At 43.7% G+C, this 20974-nt stretch overlaps 1 protein-coding gene across 1 annotated transcript in view; it reads right to left on the reverse strand.

Moving 5' to 3' along the window:
* LOC103182775 (nuclear-pore anchor-like) overlaps positions 1-20974 on the reverse strand; it is a 168099-nt gene that overhangs the window by 45098 nt on the left and 102027 nt on the right. Inside the window, exons 72-82 of the mRNA XM_042336810.1 lie at positions 19176-19202; positions 17221-17256; positions 16051-16086; positions 15704-15730; positions 15354-15389; positions 13741-13767; positions 12971-13006; positions 10931-10957; positions 4043-4069; positions 3640-3675; positions 185-220 (exon numbers count right to left, since the gene is read on the reverse strand). Of these exons, the coding sequence (XP_042192744.1) occupies positions 185-220; positions 3640-3675; positions 4043-4069; positions 10931-10957; positions 12971-13006; positions 13741-13767; positions 15354-15389; positions 15704-15730; positions 16051-16086; positions 17221-17256; positions 19176-19202 (351 nt within the window). The remainder of the gene's footprint in view (positions 1-184; positions 221-3639; positions 3676-4042; positions 4070-10930; positions 10958-12970; positions 13007-13740; positions 13768-15353; positions 15390-15703; positions 15731-16050; positions 16087-17220; positions 17257-19175; positions 19203-20974) is intronic.

Raw genomic sequence — 20974 nt, forward strand, 5'->3', positions numbered from 1 at the left:
ACAACCAGGTTCCCACTTATTGCTAGGTAAACAGAGGCATGTGGAGTAAGGAAACTTGCTCTGCCAGGCATCAAACCCAGGATCTCTCGTTTGCGAGACAAATGCTCTAACCATTGAGCTGCAAGACTCCATTCATATAACAAAAGATTATTACAATAATATTAACAAAATAATATTTGCCTACCTTTAAGCTTCAAATGTTTCTGACACTCCATAAGTTCTGGAAGGGCATTCACAAACTTTCACTTTTTTCAGTAATTTCCAACAAAATTCATAACATTGCAAGTCGACCTACCGACCGACAGACCGATGAGCTAACCAACCCACCAACCAACCCACCAACCAACCGGTTCCAAAGATTTTGCAAAAATACATACTTAAAGTGTTTTCGCTTGGTTGCAATTCTGAAAAAAAACTCACGTAATAACAATAATAATGATCCTTGCATTTGATGTAGTAGCGACCTATCACGTCTTCGAGACGTCTCAAAGTGCTTCACAGAATATACTGTCAAATGTATAGACTGTATATTTTCTGGGCGAAATGCAGCAGCAAATTGTGCACAGCAGCGTCCCACAAACAGCCGTGGATTGAGTGAACAAATTATTATTTTTAAGAATTTTTAAGAAGTTAAGAATTGTTCGCCAATCGAATAACAACCAGGTTCCTACTTACTGCTAGGTAAACAGAGGCGTGCATGTGCAGTATAGAAACTTGCCCAGCGAGTGCTCTAACCACTGAGCTACAGGACTCCACTACAGAACAATATTCCTTGATTTTGTCTCAAAGTGCTTCGCAGGATTTTCACCGTGAAGTGTAGTGTCTGTGCGTTTTGCGCCCAGCTGTGAAGTGAGCAGTTTTATCTGGGGGATTGACAGCCAGTACACCAGGACAGAGAGAAACTCTTTTCTCTCTCCCATCTCGCGCCCCCCTCCTCTGACAGCACTGCGGGAGATCTTTAACGTCAGCACTGAGCAGGGCACAGATGGGGGGGAAAGGGAGGGAGCGAGTAAGGTTCAACATTTCATCTGAAGGACGGCATCTTCAACAAAGCGTCGAAATCTCTACGTTTCCACGTCAATTTGCTATCGAAAGATCAGAAGAGATCTCATAGACTCACCAAGTAACCGCAGTTTATCCAACAATTTTTTCACTTCTGCAATGAAAACCAGCGTGCTTAATCTTTCTCTCTCAGTCTCTCTCTCTCCCTCTTTTGATACCGCTGTTCCTGAGCCAGTGGGTCCGTAGTATTCCAGGGCACTGCTGATGACTCACGTAAGCACAGCCCAGTCTGGCTCATCAGCAGGACCTGGAAAGGCAGACCATCAATGGGGGCAGGGAATCCTCCCACTCAGCTGGTTAACCCTGCAAGCCAATGCCCTAACTAACGGGTAGGGCGGTCCTAGCTGGACAAGCAGTGGGAAAGCTTGGCATACAGCGATATCAAGGGAACTCCCCCAACCCTCAACCCGCTGTTTCTGCTCGACTGGCTCCGGCCTCCTGTATGTCCCTCGTACCTTCCGTTCCACCATCGGTGGCCGCCCTTTCAGCCACTACACCCCTAAAGTTTGGAATTCTCTCGATCAATCCCTTCGCCTTGCCCCTTCCTTCTTTCCCCATCTTCAGGTCACGCCTGAAAACCTTCCTCTTCGACCATGCCCAGTCACCTCCCCCTTAATTCCATCTCCCCCAGCTCGGTGTCATGCTCCACCCCTATCAAGCGCTCTGGGATGCTATCCTGCGTGAGGGGCACTATGTAAATGCAAGTTGTTGCTGTCTGAGGTTGGAGCATAGTAATGGGTTTCCACGTGTGTGTGTGTGTGTGTGTGTGTGCACGCGTGCGTGTCAGACACCCATACAAAACACCAAATTACCCTTATCCTTCCAATCGTTGTCTTGTACTGTTGTTTTTTTTTGAGGGGGTGGGGGGAGGTGAGGGTGGGGAAGAAAGAGATTAAATCATATCTTAAAACATTTAATATGTCTAAATTCACAACCAGATAAAATAAAATCGCTCGCTCGCTTCACGGCTGTTGGCGGGGACATCACTGTGCGCAAAATGGGGACTGCCCACGAAATGCACAGTCACTACACTTCACGGTGTAAAGCTATTCAGAGTGATGAGTTAGCTTTCTCAAAGCAGAACTGGTCCCAGGGTAACATGCCTGGCAATGGAAAGTGGGAATCGAGCCAGTCTTCCATGACAGTCTCTAATTCGGTTCAGCTGGACCTGGAAGGGCAGACCAGTCACTGGGGACAGGGAATCCTCCCACTCAGCTCCTGTTAACCCTGCAAGCCAAAGCCCTAACTAACAGGTGGTAGGGTGGTCGTAGTAGTGACTCGTTAAGGGTCGAGTTATCAGGAGTCGATTGATCAGAACAATGTCTTGTGATGTTATTTTTAGCGTTATTATCTTTTCTCTCACTTGCTTTCTCGAGATCCTTTTGACTTTGATGAAGATCTGAAAACGCAAACCAGGGATTATGGTGTCCTGTAGTTCAGTGGTTAGAGCACTCGCCTCGCAAGCGAGAGGACCTGGGTTTGATGCCCGCGCGGGTCAGGGCGAAATTGGGGAAGTTTCCTGACTCAACACCACACACACACGCCTCTGTTCACCTAGCAGTAAGTAGGAACCCGGTTGTTAAGTCGATTGGCAGATCGCTTTTCCAGGGGTAATAAACCTTTTGAAAAAATAATAATTTGGTCATTTCATTCACGACTGTTTGTGGGACGCTGTTGCGCGCAATTGGCTGATGCGTTTCGCCCACAAAATGTAGTCGATTCACTTTACTGTGTATTTGGTGAAGCGCTTTGATACGTCTCGAAGATGTGATAAGGCGCTATATCAAATGCAAGAATTATTATTCTTATTATTATGGGGAGGTAGCGTTATGTATTTATCTCTCTTCTGTTTTTCTCCTATTAATTGCCATGTCATTTTTCCGATCCGCCAATCAACTCTGCTGGGAACTGATTCAAATTCACCTGCCCGCGCACACACACGTACACACGATGCACCACAGTCACACCGCGCAGGCACACAAACACAGACGCCGTGCGCGCACACACACACTGGGCATGCCTACGCACGCAGTGATTTACCTTTCTCCAAAACATCTTTTGCTTCCTCTGTGCAGGACCCCAGACGCAAATCGAGGTGTTATTTTTCAATGCAATTCAATAAATCATCATTGAGTCCTGTAGCTCAGTGGTTAGAGCACTCGCCTCACAAGCGGGAGGACCAGGGGTACAATTCCCGGGCTGGTCAGGGCGAAACATTGGGCAAGTTTCCTTACTCTACATGCACGCCTGTTTACCTAGCAGCAAGTAGGAACCCAGTTGTTAGTCGATTGGCGGATCGCTTTTCCGGAGATAATAATCCCTCCCCAAAAATAAAATAAATAATAATTTGGTTACTCAATCCACGACTGTTTGTGCCACTGCTGTGCCCAATTGGTTGTCACGTTTCGCTCACAAAATATATAGCTAATTGACATTACAGTGTATTCTGTGAAGCGCTTCGAGACGTCTCGAAGACGTGATAAGCAGCTATAACAAATGCAAGGATTATTATTAATATCATCATTAATGTTATTGTTATCACGACGATTACAAACCTGATCAATAAAGTTGCCTCACCTGTGTTCTTCAAAGATAATTTCAAAGCAACGATTTCTAGAGCCGAAAAAACATAGACATAAACATAGACACCTCAGACACCCGGCTGAACACAATGACGGGTTTCTTTGTGTATGTGCGTGTGTCAGACTCTCAGCTAATCATGGTGACAGATCTGTGTGTGTGCGCGCGCGTGTTTGTGCGTGTGTCAGACACCCGCAAACAGAAATGAAGCGAACGGGCGATTTTATCTGGGGGATTGTCACCAGGACATCGGGAGAGAGAGAGACAAACTCCCCTCTCTTTTCCCGACAGCACAGTGGGAGATCTTTAAGGTCTGCCCTGAACAGAGCACAGACAGGGAGGGAGGGAGGGTGTGAGTGACGTTTAAAGTTTCATCTGAAGGACATATAAATTATCTTACCATGCTCCTTGTCCAGGTCAATCTGAACTGTAAAAAAATAATGTGGTAACTCCATCCCCGACTGTTTGTGGGACACTGCTGTGCGCAATTGGCTGCCGTGTTTCGCCCCCAAAATACAGATTCAATTCGCATTACTATATATTTTGTGAAGCGCTTTGAGACATCTCAAAGACACGATAAGCCGTTATATCAAATGCAAGGATTATTTTACTTTATAATGAACAAAAATACACATCTTATTTAATTTCTCTTTGCCTATCTGCCTGCATATCCGTCTGTCTCTATCTGTCTGCCTCTTTGTTTCTCTCTGTCTGTCTGTATTCCTCTCTATCTCTGTCTGTTTTTCTGTCTTTGTCTCTCTCTGTATCTCTGTCTCTGCCTGTTTTTCTCTGCCTTTGTCTCTCTCTCCGTCTCTGTCTCTCTCTGCCCCAACTTTTGAAAATGTACCTTTTGTTTTGCATTGCCTGCTGAGTTCTGGAAATAAAATCATAAAATAATAATCCTTGTGTTCGAGATTAATGTACTGAATGGAATCAAAGGAAAAGTATTCATCAATTACAAAGCTATGCCACAAGCACGGATGTGAAGTCCTGTAGCTTAATGGTTAGAGCACTCGCCTCGCAAGGGAGAGGACCTGGGTTTGATACCCGGGTGTATCAGGGCAAAGTTTCCTTACTCCACACACACACATGCGCCTGTTTCTCTAGCATCAAGTGTTAGTCGATTGGCGGATCGTTTTTTGGGGGGTAATAATCTCTTCAAATAAATTAAAATAATTATAATTTGGTCACTCAACCCACGAATGATTGTGGGATGTTGCTGTGCGCAATTAGCTGTCGTATTTCGCCGACAAAATAGTCAATTCACTTTACAATATATTCTGTGAAGCACTTAGAGACGTTTCAAAGATGTGTTAAGGTGCTATATCAAATGCAAGGATTATTATTATGTTCACACTTTGCTTACCTATGTTTTTTGCTTCCAAGGTATCTTCTTTTGTTAGGGAATAAAACAATATATATTATTAAACTATTAACAAATAATAATAATAATCCTGGCATTCGGGACCGCACCTTATATCGGGAGGTAGGGAGGACATTAAAGCGCTTTGCTACCGTGAAGTGTAGTGACTGTGCATTTTGTGGGCGGCCTCCGTTGTGCACAAAGTGAGCGAACGATTTTATCTGGGAGATTGTCGGCCAGGACACCGGGAGAGAGAGAAAGAGAAAATCATTGATATTGGTGATGTTGATGATGATAATAATAAAAATCCTAATTCGATATGGCGCCTTATCAAGTCTTTGAGACTTCTCAAAGCGCTTCACTGGATATGAGGTGTAAAGTGTATCGACTGTATATTTTGTGGCTGAAACGCAGCAGCCAATTGTGAACCGCAGTGTCCCACAAACAGTCGTAGATTGAGCGACCAATTTATTATTTTTTCATTATTTTTTAAGGGATTATTACCTCGGAAAAGCGACCCGCCAAACGCCAAAGGAGTGGGTTCCTACTTACTACTAAGTAAACAGAGGCGAGTGAGTGTGTGTGGAGTAAGGAAACTTGCCCAACTTTTCGCCCTGACCCGCCCGGGAATCAAACCCAGGTCCTCCTGCTTGCAAGGCAAACTCTCTAACGACTGAGCTACGGGACTCTATATGACGTTGGTGTTGATGATATAATGTTGATTATAACCTGTGGATTTTAATTCCTTCTTCAAATTATCCAGCTCTGGAAAAATGACAATCAGAAGCGATTTGTAGGTTAAGGGAACCACATTGATTTACCGTAGAGATTTACGTCTCAGAATGGATTCGCTGCATGTATGTGAGAACAATTTTCCTGATCTCCTCCCTGAAACTCACTGCTTGTCAGCTTCCCCAACTCTTCCCTCCACAAGCTGCTGATCATCCAGAACTCTGCAGCCCGTGTCCACTCCCGCACCAGGCTCCGTGAACCCATCACCCCCATCCTTGCCTAACTCCACTGGCTCCCCAGAGGATACAGTTCAAAATCCTGGTCCTCATCTTCAAAGCCCTCCATGGCCTCGCTCCTCCCACCAACCTGTCTGCTCCCTCCGCTCAGGAGGCTTCAGCCTGCTTCATGTACCCCACCTTGCCCCGTCTGCCCCACCATCGATGGTCGGGTCTTCAGCCTCTCTGCCCCCACCCTCTGGAACACCATCCCACAATCCCTTTGCCTCGCCCTCGCCCTCCCTTGCCTCCTTCAAGGCACGTCTCAACACTCCTCTGGGACCAACCGTGGATTCGGTCACCCTCCTGCTTTGTCCTACTGTAAAAACAACTAAATTTGTATAGCGTCTTTCACGTCGGGAGGACGTCCCAAGGCGCTGGACAGTCAAAAAGTCCCAGTTCCTCCAATCTCTTTGATAATCCACCCTCTCTCATACATTCTTTCTCTCCCCAGCTGGGCGTCAGTCGTCGATCGCTCCGAGACGCTGTATAAATGCTGTGTAAACGTGAAAGGCGGTTATTGTGTTGCTGCTTTGATTGGCATAATAATAATCCTTGCATTTGATATAGTGCCTCATTACGTCTTTGAGATGTTTCAAACAGTTTCACAGGATACACCGTAAAATTAACTGACTATTTTGTGGGTGAAACGCAGCAGCCAATTGCGCACGGCAGTGTCCCACTAACAGTCGGGGATTGAAGTGACCAATTTATTATTATTATTTTTTTGGAAGGAATTATTATCTGCAGAAAAGTGATCTGCCAATTGACTGACAAGAAGGTTCCTATTTACTGCTAGGTAAACAGAGCTGTATGCGTGTGTGGAGTAAGGAAACTTGCCCAATATTTCGCCCTTACCCACACGAGAATCAAACTCAGGTCCTCTCGCTTGCGAGGCGAATGGTCTAACCACTGAGCTACAGAACGCCACAATTGGCATTCTTACTGCCCTCTGCATTTTTATACGTGCAAATTCTTACCCACTTCGTAAATGTACTGTCCATCACCTGGGTAATGAATTTATAAAATAAACATGAATGATATTTGTAATTGGCTGCCGTGTTTCGCCCACAAAATACAGTCAATTCACTTTACAATATATCCTGTGAAGAGCTTTGAGACGTCTCAAGGATCATTATTATTGCTGTATTATTCTGTTTGGCACAGCTTCTGATCACCTCTCAAATTTTGCTCCAAAAAGTCTCGATAACCAGGAGGGGGCGGGGATAAGCTGCCTCAGGAATCCTTATCCCCCCACACCCTGATGTTGGAGTCCTGTAGCTCAGTGCTTAGAGCACTTGCCTCGCAAGCGAGAGGACCTGGATTTGATTCCAGGGCGGGTCAGGGCAAAATGTTGGGCAAGTTTCCTTACTCCACACACAAGCCTCTGTTCACCGAGCAGTAAGTAGGAACCCGGTTGTTAGTCGATTGGAGGATCGCTTTTCCAGGGATAATAATACCTTCCAAAATGTTTTAAAATATAATCGGGTCATTCAATCAACAATTGTTTGTGGGACACTGCTGTGCGCAATTGGCTGCCACGGTTCGCCCACAAAATATACAGTCAATTCACTTTACAGTGTATTCTGCGAAGCGCTTTGAGCCATCTCAGAAACGTGATAAGGCACTGTAGCAGATGCAAGGATTATTATTATTATTATTAGAAGGGAGCGATGAGATTGATTCTCGGTGTTAGGAAGCAGCAGTGAGCTGTGAGCAGCCCTGAAACCAACGACAAAAACGACTTGCATTTATATAGCTCCCTTCACGTGGAATAGCATCCCGGAGCACTTAACAGTGGTAGATTCTGACCCTGAGCCAGGGGGAGAGGGAGGCTCGTGACTGAGCCAACAATTTCAGTTCTGCTTCACTCACGTGCATTGCTAATCTGATCCATAGCTTTCTTAAATTCTACAGAGAGAAGACACACATCATCAAAATAATAATACTCCTTGCGTTTGATATGGCGCATCATCATGTCTTCGAGACATCTCAAAAAGCTTCACAGGTTATACTGCAAAGTGTGGGCGAACCGCAGCAGCCAATTGAGCACAGTGGTGTTCCACAAACAGTCGTGGATTGAGTGACCAAATCTTTTTTTATTTTACAGTTTTTTTGAAAGGGATTAACACCCCGGAAAAGTGATCCGCCAATCGACTGACAACCGGGTTCCTACTTACTGCTGGGTACACAGAGGTGTGTGTGTGTGCGCGTGTTTAGAGTAAGGGAACTCGCCCAACACTTCGCCCTGAACCGCCGGGCAATCGAATTCAGATCCTCTCTCTTGTGAGGCGAGTACTCTGACCACTGAGCTGCTGGACTCGGTAATAATAATCGACATGGCGCCTTATCACGTCGGAAAAGAGGATAATAATAATAATAATAATAATCCTTGCATTTGATATAGCGCTTTTCACGTCGGGAGGACGTCCCAAAGCGCTTCACAGAAGACACTGTAAAGTGAATTGACTGCATATTTGTGGGCGAACGCGGCAGCCAATTGCGCACAGCAATGTCCCACAAACAGTCGTAGATTGAAAATGACCAATTTATTATTGTTTTTGGTTTTGGAGGGATTATTATTAGGCGTGTGGAGTAAGGAAACTTGCCCAAGGTTTCGCCCTGCCTGGAATTGAACTCGGGTCTCTTGCTTGCAAAGCGAGTGCTCTAACCACTGAGCTACAGGACTCCACGACTCAATTACAAGATGTAATTGTACTTTTGTTTTACAGACCCCCCACACCATTCTTCTCATGGTATTTGAAGATGTTCTTCAAATTTTCCAGGTCTTCAATCTGGGCATCAAATTCTTGCAGAAAAGTAGATATGAACATTTCTGAGGTCACACTCTGCAGAGTCTCCTGAAGAAGTGGAATCTTCACTGACAGTACTGCAAGCAGCACAATAGCGATTAGGGTCCATTGGGAGGGTCGGTGAAGGATATTTGTGTTTGTTAGCCTGAATGTTTTTACAAGTCTGTTTAGCTCAGGAGAAATGTCACACATTGTAAGTCGAAGAGGCCCCAATATGTCAGGTAAAGCTTTTTTAAGTTTTTCCACAACAATTCGTCTTCTGATTTGGTGCTGGGCATTGGAATCCACCAATGGAAGAACCGGGTTTTCTTTTCTGTGTTTATAATTTATGGATTCCAAATGTTCTTCAGTATTGCCATCAATGTCTTCAGATAAAACATACCGCCCCTTATAAAATTCTCTGATTTTCAGGTGAAGGCATTCAAATTCCGGCTTCAGTCGTTCCATATCTGGGAGTGGTCCAACATTAGTCGCTGACCCTTGGGATGGAGGGCATTGTCTCAAACTATTATCATTTCTGGAATTCTGATTAGGATCTCCAATTTCAATTGCCTCTAGATTGTCCAAGTCATCTTCATCAAGTTCTTGCTTACTCACACAAGTCACATGCCTCAAAGCGCCCCGCGGAATTTTAATTGAATGGAAGGACTTTTTTTTAAAAGTCTTATCAAATTTTTTGGGGGGGTTTGTACTCACCTATCTCTGTCTTCAATTGTATGTCTTCTATTTATTAGAAAACAATATAGTTTTACCAAAATATCAACATTAATATCATCATCAACATCAACATGGGAGTCCTGTAGCTCAGTGGTTAGAGCACTCGCCTTTGCAAGCGAGAGGACCTGGGTTCGATTCCCGGGCGGGTCAGGGTAAAACAATGGGTAAGTTTCCTTACTCCACACACGCCTCTGTTCACCTAGCAGTAAGTAGGGTTACTGATTGTTAGTCGATTGGCGGATCGCTTTTGCGGGGGTAATAAACCTTTAGAAAAAAATAATTTGATCACTCAATCCACGACTGTTTGCAGTACACTGCTGTGTGCAGTTGGCTGTCGCGTTTTGACCACAAATTATAGTCACTGCACTTTACAGTATATTCTGTGAAGCGCTTTGAGATATCACAAAGATGCGATAAGGCGCTATATTAAATGCAAGGATTATTATCATCATCATCATCATCATCATCATCAACATCGCTCTCACCAGAAACCTTTAAAGCTTCTCTGGCAATTCTAATCTCTGAAAAAGAAGACCAAGGTAAATTATGAGATAATAATAATAATCCTTGCATTTGATAAAGCGCCTTATCACATCTTAGAGACGCCTCAGAGCGCTTCATAGAACAAGCTATAAAATATATGAATTGACTGTATATTTTGTGGGCGGGTGAAACACATCAGCCAATTGTGCACAGCAGTCCCACTAATAGTCGTGGATTGAGTGACCAATTTATTATTTTGCTAAAAAAAATTCTAAGCAATCTGCCAATTAACTAACAAGCGGGTTCCTACTTACTACTAGGTAAGCAGAGGCGTGTGTGTGTCCGTGTGTGTGGAGTAAGGAAACATGCCCAACATTTCGCCCTGACCCCCCCACCAGGAATCGAACACAGGTCCTCTCGGTTGTGAGGCGAGTGACCTAACCACTGAACTACAGGACTCCATGAGATGTACTGACATGCACACAGCGAACTGCTTTCATTGCAAAATTTACCTATGTCTTTCTTCCACAATCTTTCATCTGGGGATGGAAATCAAAATGCAATTTTGTCTTATTTCAGGGATACCCTTAAGCGGAAAAATTAAAGGCAGAATGACTTCAAATGCAATTAAAATGAAAGTAGGAATAAAATAAAGATTTATAATAATATATACTAATAATAATCCTTGCATTTGATACAGCGCCTTATCAGGTCTTCGGGAAGTCTCAAAGCGCTTCACAGGACACACTGTAAAGTGAATTGACTGTATGTTTTGTGGGCGAAAGATTAGATTGAAATATAAATCAAAATTAAATTCAAATAAGATTGAAAATGAAGTACAAATACCTCAAAAAATAAAAATACAATGAAATAAAATTTAAAGTATATAAAAAAATAAGACTTACCATCACTTAAACACTTTCCTTTCAGTTCTGTAAGTGACAGTAACATCAATATTATATTAATAACAGACCCCCGTGTTCAAAATGGTGCCTTATCACGTCTGGAGGGAGGGAGGAAGACGTCTTAAGCGCTTCGCGGGATTTTCACCGTGAAGTGTAGTGATTGTGCGTGTGTGAGAGAGAGAGAGAGAGAGAGAGAGGGGCTCCAACCCACAACCTTCTGACTCGGAGGCGAGAGAACAAGCAACTGAGCCAATATTAATCTCTCACACACACATACAGAGAATTCAGACACTAACCTTGCTCAGTAAACATTAATTTTTCACCTATTTTGCAAAACAAAATGTATTTTTTGAAAGAATCCTTGAAAAAAACACAGCGCTTTTAACATTCGAAACGTCTGTAATATTGTTCATCGACATAAAGAGACATTAATAATAATATATATTTTTTTAAAAATTATAATATTAACAGTCACTAACTTAATTCTCGCAATTCTTTTCTCATAGATTTTATTTCTGGAAATCAGAATTGATATACATATATTTTATTCAGAATTATAATCCTGGCTTTCAATAGAGGAATGAGGTGAGAGAGAAAGAGACAGAGAGAGAGAAAGAGGGGGTAGAATATAATATTAATAAATAATAAAATCCTTGAATTTGTGATAGTGCCTTATTCGAGACGTCTCAAAGCACTTCACAGAATATACCGTAAAGTGGAGTGACTGTATGTTTTGTAGGCCAAATGCATAATTATAAATATATATAGATATAAATAGAAATGTATGGCACCTTTGTCTTTCAAAAAAATCACGTGATCTATTCACGAAAACAAATGTGATGAGTTGAACAGTCCAAACACATCCCTTGTTTGGTAATAATAATAATAATAAAACAAGTTATAGCAACAATACTTAATAATAACACCAATTAACAAAAGCAACAATAAAATGAAAAACAACAATTCTAACAATAATATTATAATAGAAATAACAACAACTATAACAAAACAAAAATAGTAATAACAACATAATAATGATAATAATAATTATTATTATTACTGTAACATTGAATGTTACCTAATTTTTTCAATCTTGTTTTACAACTGTGGTGTGCTATATATCGAAATAGAGAATCAATATTTTAGACTTATATTAAATAATTGTATTATAATATTTATATTAAATGCTGAACACAATAATTACTTATACATAGTAACTTAACAGTAAACAATAAGCATCATCAACATCATCAACATAATAATAATAATAGTGATGATAAACCTTGCATTTGATATAGCGCCTTATCACATCTGCGAGACGTCTCAAAGCGCTTCACAGAACATACTGTCAAGTGAATTGACTGTATATTTTGTGGGTGAAATGAGGCAGCCAATTGCGCACAGCAGTGTCCCGCAAACAGTCGTGGGTTGAGTGACCAAATTATTTTTGTATTTATTTTGAAGGGATTATTACCCCAGGAAAGTAATCCGACAATCGACTAACAACTGGGTTCGTACGTACTGCTAAGTACACAGAGACATCAAGTTCGTACTTACTGCTGGGTGTGTGTGGAGTAAGGAAACTTGCCTAAAGTTTCGCCCTGACCCGCCTGGGAATAGGACCCAGGTCCTCTCATTTGCGAGTCAAGTGCTCTAACCACTAAGCTACAGGACTCCACATCATCATCAACATCAACATTTTATTGAAGACATTATTAAGGATTAATCTCCCTTTTTTTAAAAAAATCACACCTTCTTTCAAGTCTGCAGTTAGCCCCTCTGTTGGGTTAAGAAGGATATTGCTTTTTTTATAATAATAATAATCCTCGTATGTGAAACAGCGATAAAACAATCCGCCAATCGACTAACAAACGGGTTCCTACTTACCTCTAGGTAAACAAAGGCGTGTGTGTGCATGTGGAATAAGGAAACTTGCCCAAAGTTTTGCCTTGACCCGCCCAGGAATCGAACCCAGGTCCTCCAGCTTGCAAGGCAAGTGCTCTAACCACTTAGGCTTAAACATATACTTTACAATCTTACCTTGGTACTGCAGATTTTGTTTGCAACTGTTGAACTCTGGGAATGAGGGGGGGGGAAAGATTTGAGTCACGTGTAAAATAACACAATACATATTTACATTTAAATGGCACCTTAAATTATGAGGGCAGGTTGCATAAACTTGGTCTCTATTCCCTTGAGTTTAGAAGGTTGATCTGATTTAGAAGGGGTGATCTGATTGAGGTTTTTAAAAATAATAAAGGGATACAATAGGGTGGCTACAGAGAATATACACAAAATATGCAGTTTCGACCCCCAAATACACAGCTAATTCACTTTATGGTATATTCTGCAAAGCGCTTTGAGACGTCTCGAAGACGTGATAAGGCGCTATATCAAATGCAAGGATTATTATTATAAAGAGATTATCTCCTCTGGTGGGGGGGGGGGGGAATCCAGAACAAGGGTACTTAAAATCATCTTAAAATTAGAGCTAGGCCATTTAGGAGTGAAATCAGGAAGTAGTTTTATTACCCAAAGGCTAGTGGGAATCTGGAACTCCCTCCCTCCACTGTGGATTCACTTCTTCAAGACTGAGGTGGATAGATGTTTGCTTTGGTCATAGTATCAAAGGATATGGGGCAAAGGTGGGAAATTGGAGTTGAGGTACAGATCAGCCAAGATCTTGTAGATTGGTGGAAAAGGCTTGAAGGGCTATGGAAATTTGCACAAATGTTTGGATGGGCGTTTGCTCAACAGAGAGAAAAAAAGCACAACTGGTATAAAGGTGTGTCTTTGAAAGAAAAACTCACCAATTTCGTGATCCCATAACTCGCTTCCTGTGAAGATATTTGAAGGAAAGTAATCTTAACTGGGAGTCCTGTAGCTTAGTGGCTTGAGCACTCGCCTCGCAAGTGAGAGGACCTGGGTTTGTTTCCTGGGCAGGTCAGAGTTTAAACATTGGGCAAGTTTCCTTACTCCCCACACACACACGCATCCCAGTATACCTAGCAATAAGTGGGAACTCGATTGTTAGTCTATTGGTGGATCGTTTTTCCGGGGGTAATAATCCCTCAGAAAAAAAATGATAATTTAGTCACTCAATCTACGACTGTTCGTAGGACACTGTTCTGCGCAATTGGCTGCCGCATTTCACCCACAAAATATAGACACTACTTTACAGTATATTCTGTGAAGAGCTTTGAGATGTCTCGACAATGCGATAAGGCGCTATATATCAAACGCAAGGATTATTATATTATACTGCGCTTTTCACATCGGAAAGACGTACCAAGGCGCTGGATAGTCAGGAATTTGGACCGGAGCTGGGGATTGTGATCAGGAGGGCTGGAGGGCGCGGAGGGTGGTGGGGGTGTAGGAGGGTGGCCGAAAGCGCTGTTAGTCGAGAAGGAGGGTCTTGAGATGGGTCTTGAAGGAGGCAAGTGAGGGGGCGAGGCGAAGGGAATGTGGGATGGAGTTCCAGAGGGTGGGGGCAGAGAGGCTAAAGGCACGTCCGCCAATGGTGGGGCAGGCAAGGTGGGAGACATGAAGCAGATGGGATGGTGGGGGAGATGGGGGTCTAAAGGGTCTATATTACCTTTTGTTGCCAAATCCAGTTTTTTTTCTGTTGTTGGAGTTGAATTTCATACAGATTTAAATCTTAAGCGTAAACGACAGCAACAACAATAAAAATACATTTGTATAATGCCTTTCAACTTTAAAGATCACAAATGGCACTGTTGGGAAAAATGAAGAGAGCTTCTCTCTTTCTGAATCCTGGTCAACAATCCCTCAAATAAATTTGATCGCTCGCTCCACGACTGTTTGTGGGACACTGCTGTGTGCAATTGGCTGCCACGCATCGCCCACAAAATATACAGTCACTACACTTTACAGTGTAGTCTGTGAAGCGCTTTGAGATGTCTCAACTACGTGATAAGGCGTTGTGTCAAACCCAATGGGTATTATTAATATTGCTCACACCACTGATAGTCATAATAACCAGATATGAATGAATACTAATAACTAGAATAAATAATAATAACTAGAATCCACGACTGTTTGTGGGACACTGCTGTGTGGAAGTGGCTACTGTATTTTTCCCAAAAAATACACTGCACTTTATAGTGTGTCCTGTGAAGCGCTTTGAGAAGTCTCGATGACGTGATAAGTTGCAATATCGTCCCAGAGACTTAGGCTGTCCTCCCGAAGCAAAAGGTACTACACAAAGGTAATTTGTTGTTGTTGTGTATGAAATGCAAGGATTTGTTGTTGTTAATATTATTATTTTATTAAAAATGACCGAAAGCGAGATCAAAGACTCCATCAAAGTGGTCCCCAACTTAAGCACTTCGGGTTGCTACCCCGCATGAAGGGCGCTATATAAATGCAAGATGTTGTTGTTGTTTTTGTTGATTTTACTAACCTGACTCGAGAAGAGTTTTTTTGATTTCAAGTACCTCTATATTGAAAAACGCAAACAAATTTTTTTTTGCCAAAAATCACAGACGGCGATTCATTGATAATATAATAACAATTGCATTTGATAAGGCGCCTTATCACGGAAACAGAAGGTTAGAAAGAGGATAGATAGAGAGATGGAGAAAGATAGTCGGAGACAAAGAGAAAGAGAGTGTGAGAGTGAGACGAGGTGAAAGAGAGATATTGAGCGAGAGAGAGAGAGAGAGAGAGTGAAAAAGAGTTCAGAGAGACCGAGGGAGGTAGGGAGAGAGAGAGGGAGAGAGAGAGAGATGGAAAGGGAGTGAGAGTGTTTACCTCCCTCTGCAAAGGAACGTCCTGCACCTATTAAGCAAATAATAATAATAATAATCCCACAAACAGCTGTGAAGCCAGCGGATGATTTTATCTGGGGGTATTGTCGGCCAGGACACCGAGAGAGAGAAACTCCCTTCTCTTTTCCTGACAGCGCCGCAGGAGATCTTTAACGTTCGCCCTGAACAGGGCACAGACAGGGATGGAGGGAGGGAGGGAGGTTTAATGTCTCATTTGAAAGACAGAGTCTCCAACAACGAGGTTTCTCTCTTCTCTCTCTCTCTCCCTCGCCCCAGCACTGCATTGGAGCTTCATCTTAGACTGTATGAGTTAAGACATTTTGAACTTACTGTCTGCTTGTAGGTTCATCTGACAAATATTCAGGTCTATTGGGGAAAAAAAAACATGGTTTAAATATTCTGTGTTTTTATTATTATAGCAGTAAGTAGGAACCCGGTTGTTAGTCGATTAACGGATTGCTTTTCCAGGGTTAATATTCGATTTAAAAAATGATACGATAATAATAAAAATAATGTAGTCACTCAATCCACGGCTGTTTGTGGGATGCTGCTGTGCGCAAGTGGCTGCCGCGTTTCGCCCACAAAACATACAGACACTACACTTTATGGTTTATCCTGGTGATGCGCTTTGAGACGTCTCGAAGACGTGATAAGGTGCTGTATCAAATGCAAGGCTTATTATTATTATTATATTCACATTTTCATTTTTTTCCTACAAATTGCATAGTTTGAAAGGGACAGTTGATTGGAAAAGAGAAAGGAGTTTCTCTCCCCTCTCTCTCTCTCTCCCCCCCGGTGTCCTGGCCAACAAACCCTCCTCAGATAATATTGCACACTTGCTTCACGGCTGTTTGCGGGCACGTCGCTGTATGCCAAGCATGGGCCGCCCGCGAAACACGCAGTCACTACACTTCCCGGTAGGGAAAAAAAAATCCCACGTGATAAGGCTCACGTGTGTAAAAGTGAAAGAGAGACATTTTACCTCCTTCCCTGTCCTTTAAAGATTTATCTGTTGATGCGAGAATGAGAAGAGAGGTCATTCACGAAAATAATGATAATGTTAATCCTTGCATTTGATACAGCGATGTATCGCGTCTTCGAGACGTCTCAAAGCGCTTCACAGAACATGCTGTAAAGTGAAGCGACTGCATATTCCGTGGGAGAATCGCGTCAGGCAATTGCGCACAGCAGTGTCCCACAAGCACTCGTGGATTGAGTGACTACATCATTTTTAAAATGTATTTTTGTTTTGGAAGGGATTATTACCCCCGGAACAGCGATCTGCCAATCGACTAACAACCAGGTTCCAACTTACTGCCAGGTAAACAGAGGCGTGCGTGTGGAGTAAGAAAACTTGCCCAACGTTTTGCCCTGAACCGTGCGGGAATCGAATCTGGGTCCTCTCGCTTGCGAGGCGAATGCTCTAACCACTGAGCTACAGGACTCCACATAATAACAACAATATTATCAGTAAAATTAACATAAATGGTTTATTCTTACCTTTTTTAGCCAAAAGGTCTTTCAAATTCGTGATTTCTGGGGGGGAGATAATAAATGTTGATTTTTCTGTGTGTTTTATTTTTTTCGTTTCCCTTTCAATCTGGGAAGTAACGAGTTGAATTATTTCTCTCCAATCATTTCAAGATCTCGTTCTCTCCTTTTCAATCTCTCCGCTATCTCTTTCAGTCTCTCTGCTCCCTCCCTCCCTCCAAACAGCGATGTGGAGATTTGTAGTTCAGTGGTTCGAGAGCTTGTCTGCCAAGCAAGAGGACCTGGGTTCAATTCTCGGGCAGGCCAGGGTGAAATGTTGGGCAAGTTTCCTTACTCTGCACATGCACGCACGCGCGCCTCTGTTTTCTAGCAGTCAGTAGGAACCCGGTTGTTAGTCGATTGGCAGATCGGTTTTCCTGGGGTAATAATCCCTTCATTAATAATAATTTGGTCACTCAATCCATGACTGTTTGTGGGAAACCGCTGTGCGCAATTGGCTGATGTCTTTCGCCCACAAAATATAGTCACTACACTTTACAGTGTATCCTGAGAAGCGCTTTGAGACATTTCAAAGACATAAGGAGGCACTGTGTCAAATGCAAGGATTATTATTATTAATTGCGTAAGTTAGTTTTCGTCTGCATCTTGTTATCACAAGTTCCGAAAAATATTTACCTTTCTCGTTTTGCCAGAGAATTTGATCTGCCAAGCATATTTGTACGTGATTACAAACAAATAATAACAATCCCCACGTTTGACACGGCGCCTTATCAAGTTGGGAGGGAGGACTTAAGGTGCTTCTCAGGATTTCCACTGTGATGTCTAGTGATGGTGCATTTGGTTTCGCGCACAGCGACGTCGGGCAAACAGCTGTGAAGCGAGTGAGCGATTTTATCTGTCTTTCAGGACACTGAGAAATTGAGGAAGGGAAACTCCTTCCTCTTTCCCCGACAGCGCCGTGGGAGATCTTTAATGGCCGCCCTGAACAGGACAGACGGGGAGGGAAGGGAGCGAGTGAGTTTTAGCATCCCATCCGAAGGACGGGATCTCCGACAATGGGGCGCTCTCTTTCTCTCCCCCCAGTACTGCACTGGAGTGTCTTGGTAAATATATGTCATTTGTTTGGGAAAATATGAAGCGATTCCTTACCAGTTGTTTTGCACTTCTGTTTTAATTCTGTGGGTGTTAATAATAATAATAATCCTTGCATTTGATAAAGTGCCTTATCATGTCTTCGAGACTTCACACAATATACTGTAAAGTAAATTGACTATATATTTTGTGGGTAAAACGCAGCAGCAAATGGCACACAGCAGTGTCCCACAACCAATTTTGGATTAAGTGACCAAATTATTATTATTAAGGCATTATTACCCCTGGAAAAGTGCTCCACCAATCGACTAACAACTGGGGTTCTTATTTACTGCTAGGTAAACAGAGCCGTGTGGAGTAAGGAAACTTGTCCAACGGAATCAAACCCGGGTCCTTTTGCTTGCGCCAATCGACTAAGAACCAGGTTCCTACTTGATGCTAGGGAAACAGGCGCATGTGTGTGTGGAGTAAGGAAACTCTGCCCTGATACACCCGGGTATCGAAGCCAGGTCCTCTCCCTTGCGAGGCGAGTGCTCTAACCACTAAGCTACAGGACTCCAGGGCTGTGTATTTGGTTAGGTGTGTAAAGGGGAAAAAAATAGTTTATTTTGATCCGTAAATGATTATGTATAAATTCCAATCCTTCTGCCTTGCCCCCTTCCTCCCTCCCCTTCAAATGCCGCCTAAAGACCTTCCTTTTTGATCGTGCTTACGGTCACCTCCCCCACTCCCTCTCCCCCTGGCTCGGGGTCAGACTCCGCCACTATCAAGCGCTCTGGGACGCTACTCTGTGTGTGAGCGTGTAAATGCAAGTCATTGATTTATTTACAATAATAATTAACTTCTTTCAAAAATATACATGACCGATTTACCTTCTGCCTTCTCTGAGTACTGGATCTCTGTTTTGTAAACACAGCAATATTTTCATATCAATAAATACAATACAAAATGACATTTGTAAAGCGCCTTTCACGTCAGAAGGATGTCCCAAGGCACTGAATAGTCAGGGATTATGAATCGAGCGGGTGGGGTGTGGGGGGGAGGTTGGGATCAGGGAGGATGGAGGGCAGAGGTCACGGTCAAAGAAGAGGATCTTGAGGTGGGCCTTGAAGGAGGCAAGGGAGGGAGCGAGGCGATGGGAATGTGAGATGGAGTTCCAGAGGGTGGGGGCAGAGAGGCTGAAGGCTTGACCGATGATGGTGGGGGATATGGAGCAGGCTGGAGCCTGCTGAGCGGAGGGAGCAGACAGGTTGATAAGAGGTTAGTAGGTCAGAGAGCTAGGAGGGATCAAGGCCATGGAGGGCTTGAAGGTGAGTACGAGGGTTTTGAACTCGATCCTCTGAGGGATGGCAAGCCAGTAGAGCCAGGCGAGGGTGGGTGTGATGGGGTCACAGAGCCTTGAGCAGGAGATGACATGGGCTGCAGAGTTCTGGATGATCTGCAGCTTGTCAAGGGAAGAGTTGGGAAGACCGACAAGCAAGGTATTAGCATAGTCGAGCCTGGTTGTAATGAAGGTATGTATGAGGGTTTCAGCAGCCTGAGGGGTGAGGCAGTGGCGGAGCCCAACAATGTTGCAGAGGTGGGGGAAGGCAGAGCGGGTCATGGCATAGATGTGGGGGAGAAGGGACAGTTGAGGGTTCCTGACTGGCTTGGCGAGGTGGAGTATGCATTCCTGGATGCTGATGCTGCCAGCGCCTGAGGTGCGGAGGCGCTGGAACGAGCCAATCGGGAGAGCCTCGGTCTTGCTGATGTTGAACTGTAGAAAGTTGACTCTCATCCAGGACTTGATGTCTGACAGACATTCTATCCTGGAGTCGAGGGTGGAGACAGAGAGATAGAGATGGGTGTTATCTGCATACGCGTGGAAGTTGACCCCATTTCTGCGGATGATGTCACCAAAAGGAAGCATGTACAGGTTGGAGAGGACTGACGACACTGCATGAGATGGTGCAGGTGCTGAAGGAGAAGCCCTTTGTGGGGCCAAAGTGGAGCTGGTGTGAGAGATAGGAACTGAACCGTTCAAGGACAGAACCTTGAAGGTTGAGGTGAGAGGAGAGGCGGTGGAGGAGAATAGAGTGTTGCACAGTGTCAGAGGCAGCAGGGAGGTGGAGAAGGAAGAGGAGACAGAGGGAGTCCTGGTCGCAGATGGACAGAATGTCATTTGTCACCCTGACCAGGCTGTTTCCATGCCTGTGGCCAGCACAGAAACTCAATTTGAGGGGTTCGTAAAGGGAGTCAAGAGGAAGGAGTGAAGCTGGGAATACTTTCAAGGATCTTGGAAAATGAGGTTGGAGATGGAACGGTAGTCAGTTGGCAGGGATGGGTCTAGGGAAGGTTTTTTTAGGATAGGGCATGACAGTTATTTTTAGGGGTGTGGGTCCGCTGCCAGTTGACAGGGAGAGGTTGATGCGATCTGACAGTAAAGGGCGAGGAGTGGAGTGGAGAGGGAGGGGTGATTCTTCTCCAGGGGTGGTAAGAGGTGGAGGTGGGTTGGATGACAGTGGGTAGAGGGATTAAGAAGTTAAGGGAGATTAAATGGTGATCCGAGATGGCGTCATCGGTGATTGTGGGGTCCGAGAAACTGAGGCCCCAGGTAATCACCAGCTCAAGTGGTTGGCCATGGATGTGGGTGGAGGGAGGTAGAGGTTGTAAGACGAAAGGAGAGAGAATT

The sequence above is a fragment of the Callorhinchus milii genome, unplaced genomic scaffold (genome assembly GCF_018977255.1).
Source record: "Callorhinchus milii isolate IMCB2004 unplaced genomic scaffold, IMCB_Cmil_1.0 Scaffold7, whole genome shotgun sequence".
In the NCBI taxonomy this organism is placed as follows: Eukaryota; Metazoa; Chordata; class Chondrichthyes; order Chimaeriformes; family Callorhinchidae; genus Callorhinchus; species Callorhinchus milii.